This window comes from Haplochromis burtoni, unplaced genomic scaffold (genome assembly GCF_018398535.1).
Source record: "Haplochromis burtoni strain Fernald_Lab_line unplaced genomic scaffold, NCSU_Asbu1 Contig_550, whole genome shotgun sequence".
NCBI classification, from domain to species: domain Eukaryota; kingdom Metazoa; phylum Chordata; class Actinopteri; order Cichliformes; family Cichlidae; genus Haplochromis; species Haplochromis burtoni.
The window spans coordinates 121,693-130,064 of NW_024582911.1; the positions used below are offsets into that span (position 1 = coordinate 121,693).

General features: G+C 37.2%; 2 protein-coding genes across 3 annotated transcripts in view; both read left to right on the plus strand.

The window, feature by feature from the left end:
• LOC121811822 (protein turtle homolog B-like) overlaps positions 1–8,372 on the plus strand; it is a 139,514-nt gene that overhangs the window by 102,027 nt on the left and 29,115 nt on the right. The gene's annotated exons all lie outside the window — the stretch shown is intronic.
• The window catches only part of LOC102311149 (paired box protein Pax-7), a 182,172-nt gene that overhangs the window by 8,819 nt on the left and 164,981 nt on the right, over positions 1–8,372 (plus strand). For both annotated transcript variants that reach the window (XM_014329539.2, XM_005948203.3), the window contains exon 4: positions 63–191. In XM_014329539.2, coding sequence (XP_014185025.1) covers positions 63–191 — 129 coding nt within the window. The remainder of the gene's footprint in view (positions 1–62; positions 192–8,372) is intronic.

An 8,372-nucleotide genomic window follows, 5' to 3' on the forward strand; every position in this document is an offset into this window, starting at 1 on the left:
TTATTATTATTATTATTATTATTATTATTATGTTATTGCTAAAGATGCCTTTCTGCTCGCAGTGAGTTCGATCAGCCGTGTACTTCGCGCTCGTTTTGGGAAAAAGGAAGATGAGGATGAGTGCGATAAAAAGGAAGAGGACGGAGAAAAGAAAACGAAACACAGCATCGACGGCATCCTCGGGGACAAAGGTAGGCCCCGGGAGGACTAGCGGCTAACTGTCTGCTAATCAGGTCTAAACGGGCGTTTTGCCCCATGACTTCTCCCGCCTGGAGCCGCTTAAATATTCATGGTGAGCGGTGGCGCGGGCTCCCGTCACGCTAAACGGTGACAAATGTCCATACCGATCACAGGCGACAGGAGCCAGGCCGTCAGCTCCGTGTGTGGATACCAATTTCAAGCAGAATTTTCCTCTGAAATGACATTTAGCCTACAAACAAACGCTAAATAAATACATGAACCTAGCCAAAAATGGCACAATTACATATATGCATGTATTAAATTCACAACTTTTAAAATGAAAAGGCATAGTAAATATATCGTTATAGTACGATTTTAATGGAAGGTGTTAAATATCCCCTCTTCATATTTCTTTCATATACACACGTATACATGGCGGTTGGAAGCTTTTGTTTAGTTCATTTTTATTAAAGTGACGTCGATGCAGCATGTTTGAATGTAGCGTGTGGACAGCCGTCTGTTCTTTAAACTTGAGGCCTGCAGCGGGCCCAGTGCTTTCTGACCACTGGTTTCACTGGTGATTTTTTTTTTTCAAACAGCTATCAAGTCTCCCCCTTTCCACATTCTTCAAAAGATCAGCCCAGCTAGTGTCTCTGTGTCATCCGAGCTTGGCATTTCATAATTTGAAGACTTAGCCTATTACAACTGGTAATGAAACCTGCCTCTGTTGAATAGGCGTCTGTGTTGGAGAGGGGTGTAATAGCTGGAAGGCATGGTAAGAAATATATTTATCCCCTATCAGCCCTCACTCTCACAGTCCCAGGCACACGCTGTTGAAGGGCCTTAAAGCAGATTAAATTGAGCCTTTTATTTCTTTTCACTTTCATCTCTCAGTGGCTCACTTCATGGTGTGAAGCCTGCAGCATAAATTCATGAGATAGTAAGCTTTCCGCTCCCCTTGTTTAGATAGTATTTTTTAAATATATATATAATAATTTTAATTTTAATGTTTACTTTTGGTGGTGTGCTGTACATATTTCAGCAGGAGTCAGAGGGAATTTTAGGTTGAATGGAAGAGGCAGTAGTGATTAAGACAAACTCATTGAAGGGTACTGTTTACCAGTTTTATTTGATCAATTATATGAGATGATTTTTTTATTTACATGATATGTGAGCACTGATTACAGCAAGCTAAAAACGACATAAAATGAGAAAGCCTAATTTGAAATAACCTTTAAAAGTAACACACACACACACGAACACGTGATAGTCTGACATTTACATATAACTGATAAATGACAAACTTACTGTTAATCTTCAGTTAGGATCATTGTTTACGTTTGCTAAATGTACATATCAAAGCTTCAAAGTAACGGCCTTGGTTCTGTAAATTACTGTCACGTTGTAGAAAACACTGAAAATGCTTCTTGGAGGTGACTGGAATCCAGTTAAACAGCTGTCCAGGCTGTCTTTCTACAGTTTATAGCTATTTAGTGCGTATGCTGTGTCTTAAAGATATAAATAAGCATTATGTAGAAAAAAACCCTCTAGAGTCCAGCCTGGTTGAAAGAAAAAAGGTACACAGTGAGGATAGAGAAAGCACTTCAAACAAATCCAGTGGAGGTGACGGGAAGCTTTTTTGCAGAGAGCACAGTCTGTGGGAAGTTGCAGCTATTAATAACAATTTCCCCGGGCATTCACACTTACTCTACTTCACCTTCACTTTCCTCCAGCTATTTTACCTGGGTTGAAATTGAGGGAGACTTAAATGCTGTCTGCAGATAACACAATCATCACAGCCACGGTCCTGGGCTGTGCATCACTGTATTAAACTGGGATTAACCTCTCTTTTCTCCCCTGCTGTTGTGCACCAAAATTCACATTTTTAACAACTGTGTTACAAAATGTAAAGGGGATTGGAAGTCAGTGGAAGTGTATCAGCAGTAATGAGTAGTGAGTCAAAATCATCATGACAGTGATGTGTCACAGTAATTCGTGGGGTAAAAATTCAAAAATGCTGCTGGCATTTGCGTCAGTGTGAGGATCTGCTGCTTTTCTGTCTTTGACCTGCGGTAATAGTTGGCATGCTTAAATATAGCATTTTGAAGGCATCATCCCACACAGCAAAATCTCCAGTGTTAAATTAACACTGGAGAGTGTCTATATGGGTCCACACCTCTGAGTATTAAATACAACACTGTTGAGTGTTAAATTAACACTTTTGACAGTGTTATATGTTTAAAAGTAACCTAGTCAGTTTTGAAGATTAACAAAGTCTAACACTGAGCAGTACTGATTTTCTAACACTGGAAAATAACTCAAAATGTTAGAAATATTCCAGTGTTAGAAAATCAGCACTGCTCAGTGTTAGCCATTGTTAATCTTCAAAACTGACTAGGTTACTTTTAAACATATAACACTGTCAAAAGTGTTAATTTAACACTCAACAGTGTTGTATTTAACACTCAGAGGTGTAGACCCATATATACACTCTCTAGTGTTAATTCAACACTGGAGATTTTGTTGTGCAGAGTGCACATGTAATTTATTTCATTTTAATTAAACAAAGAATTGTAAATATTACAATGAACATATAAAAAGTGTATTGAATTTTAAATATAAAACTAAAGGTTTCCAAACATCAGAAATAAATCCCATCACACTGATTCCAAATCTTTGTGGAGATAATATTTGTTGTCTTACGTAATGATCTAGATTACATCAAAGCATTACCACCGATCAGATGTATAGTTTATAATGATGTACTGCAAATAAAATTTTGTAAGATCCTTGATGAAATTTTGTTCACGGCATATGAATATTAAATGTATTTTAATATAGTATGTTACATTAACACTTTATTGTACTGATATAAGAAGTGATATAAAAATCCAATATAACCAAAAGTCTTAATTTTTATAGCGAGTGATAAAATAAATTAATCACTAGTGAAAATGTAAAAAATCAGTGATGTGAGACCATGATGTTATAAACATCATCACGTAGCCCTCGACTAAACATTCCTAGGATGCACTGATTTTATAGCAAATCATTCCTCTGAAGGACAAAAGAATGCACAGACTTAGGAATCAGCTAACACTGTCCCTAAAGCTTTGAAAAGAATCAACATATAGACATGCTAGTAGTCTGTGATTATGGATGCAGAGGTTGTTTTGCGTCATAACAGGGAAATTTTACTCCCTTACAAATGAGTTATAAGTATAAAAAAAGGCACATATGTTCACAGAAGCTGGTTCCACTGTAATGCTGACTGTTGAAGCTGTGGTGGTATGCTGGCCTGAGGGAGACCTGAGGGCACGCTTCCTCTGCTCTGTTTCAGACTTTAACAGCAGAGGAAAAAGTAGGTGAGGAAGGTATGAATCTGCTGGTGCAAAGTGAGGAGCTTAGAGGCTTTGATCCTCTGTTGCTTTTCATTATTTGTAGCATTTGTAGTGACACTGCCACAATGAGGGTTCATCACATTAGCTGAAGCCAACACTGCCTTCAGGCTTGCCTGTATAATAATTAAAGCCCATTTTCTATATGAGGATCTGTCCAGCCCTCTGTTTAGAGGGACGGCCTCTCTTCCTGGGATGTCTGAGTGAAATCATTGTGGTTATTTGGAAACAAATGACATCAAGTTTTCACATCTTGAATTAATAGCTGCTTTCCTTAAAACCAGAGAGAAATATTTAACATAATTTTAAAATTACAGTGAAGCGGTTTTTTCTAGGCTCTCCCTCTCTCTCACCATGTGAAATGAAGGGAATCATAGTTGGATGAGGTTGTGGAGGTGGGCAGGGACAGCATTAGATCCCTGTGGGGAAACTGGGTCATTGCAGACGCACAGAGGAACAGGATAAAGCACAGTAACACAAGACACACAGCAAATAGGAAAAATCAGAAAGCAACATGGGAATGTTTTATTCGAATAGCCTTACTGTGTGAAAAGATCAAAACTGAAATATTTAAATCATATAAAAGACAGACATCAGAAAGTGAGTCAGTTAATGTAGAAATGTGTGACAGTAAGGTTTCAGATTAAAGCAGGTTCAGGGCTTGTTGTCAAGGATGAACAATGCTAAATATAAGTTGTTGCCCCAGGGAGAGCAGAGATTTCATTAGTGGCCGTTAGAGGTTTTTTAACAGTTGATAACAGAAGAAATAACTAAACAAGTTTGCATTTCCATTCTTTGATAACATCTACTTTAAGCAAAATTTTCAGCAGTAAATCAGTAAAAGTTTCAGACTTCTCAGTTGTTTTAGTGATCATGTTTTCATTTACGTATGTGGAGGAATTTTCTGAGTTTTATTTTTCACATCCAATTTAAGGATTAAATGTGAAAAGAAGACTGCAATTTGCAATAAAAGTGAAGACTATTTGTGGAGTGATTCACATGTGTTTTGGAGCATTGTATTGGTTGTTCAAATATGCCTTAAAAATAGGCACCGAGATATTTAACAAGAATATTTTCCACATAATTTGTTATGTTGCATATAATCAGTCTAATGCGCTGTATAACAGACGTTCAGATGTATCATGTGCCCAGAAATTAATTTTGTTTGTCGCAGCTTGCTTTGATGATGAATGATAATACTGAATTACTGCTGATGACAATGATAATGTGGATGAATCAAATTCAGTGACCAGCAGAAGGATCCACAGGTTCTACAGAACATCAGAGAAGAATACCTATTTTTACACCAGTTGATCTGCTAATATTTTCTTATTCCCATTTATGAGTATTGGTTCCATTTCTGTAGTCTCATCAAACAGAGACTGATTTCTTTCAGACATTTCAGTTACCACCAAGTTAGGTAGTTGATAAATTAATTTAATACTTTCAACATATGAAACATCTTAAAGGTTTACACCAAGAAAACATCACACTTGATTGTAATTGTTGGTACTTAGAGTGCAGCTAATTGTATGATTTCTTTTCCTTTTCAACAACTATAAGCATGTTTGCCAGCTTGACTTTCCTTTATTTCTGCAGAACTGGGGACTTCTCAATGTTGTCTTTGAGAAAACAAATATATATAAAGGGGAGCTGCTGAACTGGGAGAGGGCTTTGAATAGGAGAATAGCAGCCCACTTCTTAGCCGTGGAGTGTTTAGTAGCCATCCCTTAATCCTTCTTTCATTTGCCGACAAATGCCAAGGATCTTGTCTGGCAACCCAATAGGAAGCTGATCAGCCAACAAAAGAGGAATGGTCCACAAAGAGCAAGCAGGCAAAACTGGGATGAGGGCAGTCAGAAGCCTATGGCATCCCATTAACAACCCATTTGTAAAGGATATACACAGTGCAAATGCAAAGAGAGCAATATAATATTTGCACAAACAATATTATAACAAAATCATGCAATGTTAACACTTTGGTCAGTCTGAAACCTTAAAGAAATATTATACCTCGGCTGTATAGTTCTAGTCTAATTCTGAATTTGTATCGCTCGTGTCATTATTCTATGAATTATATTGATCAACGTTTTACATGTATTTTTAAATGAGTGGAATACCTCAAAGACGGAAAACACTAAATGCCAAGATACATTTTTGGAAACCTTAAAAAGCCTTTTTAGATTTGAAGATTTCACTCACCTTTTCAAGGTTTAAGAACTTCATTTGATATCATGTGCTTGATTGGTTTGTTAGCTGCCTGTGTCAGGGTGTAGAAGGGAAATATCTACTTTAATCCGGTTCATTTGGCTACACGGGAAAACTTTCCGCTGTATGCTAACAGACCATTCAGAGAATGTTCTTTCTGCACCTTGCTTCTCTCACAGCTAGCTGTAGGATTAAACTCTGCTGTCTTTAAAGACACCGCTCCCTGCTAAAATCAGTCGGACCAGAAATACTCTGCAGCAGCTTTGTAATGCCTTTTAGGTTATTCTTCCATCTGCAGCACCCCTGAATTTATTTTGAAATTAAAATAGCTTAAAAATTAAGCTTGGATAAGTTTTAATGTAGATTACATGTTGATTTGCAATATCACTTCCTTTATAATACAGCAACACCATATAGCTTGTGAGTCTTTAAAAACAAGATGCCCCTGAGATTTAGGGGGAATAATGTTTACAATTCAACAACAACAACAACAACAACAACAACAACAAAAAAAAACATATCAAAGCAGATATCTGGATTTAAAGAAATAACAAGGCCATAGTTCTCTTGCTTTATTGCAAAGTAAAAATTTTAACTATTATTTTTCAGTATAAAAATATAAACATGTAAACCAATCATCCTGTTGCTGTATTATTCATGGAATTCGATATTGTTAAGGTCCCAGGAAAACTAGGATAAAATTCCAAAAACCCAGACTCCTCAGATATTATCTTAAATGTGAGTGTTGGGGCCTGCGCCTAATTAATATGAATGAAATTAAGCATGAAAAGAAAAGATTTGCATTAAAGGAGGATCCAAAGAACAAGATCATAGTATAATACTGAAAAGAGGGTTTGAAATCTTTTAATGTCCCACTGCCTGTTTAATTTTTGTTTCAAATGTTAAATTTTATGACAAACATAAAACAAGCAAAAACGAGCAGAGAGTGTGTGAAAGTGATTATCTGTATTGGGTGATTAGGAAATCATCTAAGAATTATTTAGCAAGTTTAATTTCTCTGGGGGTGAGTGGCTTTTCTGTGGGTTTCTCCATAGGTTCATGAAGTAAATCTCATTTAGTAAACACCATAGTTATTGGCTAAAAAAACAACCTTAAATAAACAGAGATTACTTGGGTATAAAGGCCCAACAGTGTTTTTGGTTGGTGGGTGAGAAAATGTTCACTCTGTTTATAGGAATGAAAGTGGATTATCAGCCATTTCTCTATCACTGCAATAAAAATAATCGAGCCAAATCTTTAGCACAGTCTTTGGTCATGGTGGAAACAGCATTGTTCACACTGTGGCTTCATGAGGGACCACACTCTGACACTTGGATTGGTGAATAGATCTGCTGCAGCTCTTTGCACAAAAATCTTTTTTCACTTTGTTCTGAGAGAAGTCTAAAGGTATTGATTAACACAGCATGCGATTCTTAGTAGGTTTTACTATAACCTGACCCACGAGAACAGCCTCAGCAGTAGTAGTGATTTATTCTCTGATTGTGTTTAACTCTAATTACAGCACATCAAAAAAAAAGTCATGCAAACCGGTCCAAAATTTTGCTGTAATGTCATATTTCAGCTGCTATTACTGTGGATGGCATAACAAAATATTCACATTTACATCAAAACAGGAGTTTGATGAAAATGACATTTTAATATAATTAATCTTCCTTGTCTGTGTGCCTATATTTATGTCTTTTAATTTTAAAAAATATCTTGATTTGAAGAATTTGCTTTCGCCCAGACTGCGAAATGTTTTGTGTTTGCTGTGTGCAGGCATGAGCAAGTGTGTAGAAACAACTTTTATGTATGTTGTGGGCCGCTAACAGGATGAGAAGAAAAAAAAATTAACCTGGGTTGAAATGGACAAGGAGGCCAGCCTGCATTTGCCTGCATTTGCCACTGAAGGAGTTGATGAACTCCTCCAAGTCTATTAAAGAAAGGAAACAATATGAACCGAAAGCTTGAGGCAAGCAGCCTGACAGTTTATAAAGTGGCTGCCATTGTAGCCTGAAGGCAGATGCATGAATACCTCTGAATAGACTCCGTCAAAGTGATACGATTGAGCTAGACAACAGCAAAATGCTGAAAGGCTTATGCTCTGTGCTGGTGAGCTGATCGGCATTTCTAATGCTTCTGTTTTGAATGAATTTGCAACTGCAGTGGGAGGGATCGCTGTGGCCGACGCTCTACTCTCTATTATTAGCATTAGAAGAATTCTTACAGCAACTTCAAGCAGCAGGTATAGCAGAACTACTAGAGAAGCATTTTACCTGAATGTCCTTTTTGGACTGCCTGCAGCAAACATTACCTAATAATGACATGGTTTCAACTCAACTGCATGAAAATAGTTAATGATAAAACAATAATAGCGGTGAAACACGACTGAAGAAAGCTTTAGGTAACATGAAAGATATGGGCGCTCTGTTAATTTGGATGAATGGGCCCTTTAAATAACCCAGAGGGAGATACAGTGGGGCAAAAACGTATTTAGTCAGCCACCGATTGTGCAAGTTCCCCCACCTAAAATGATGACAGAGGTCAGTAATTTGCACCAGAGGTACACTTCAACTGTGAGAGACA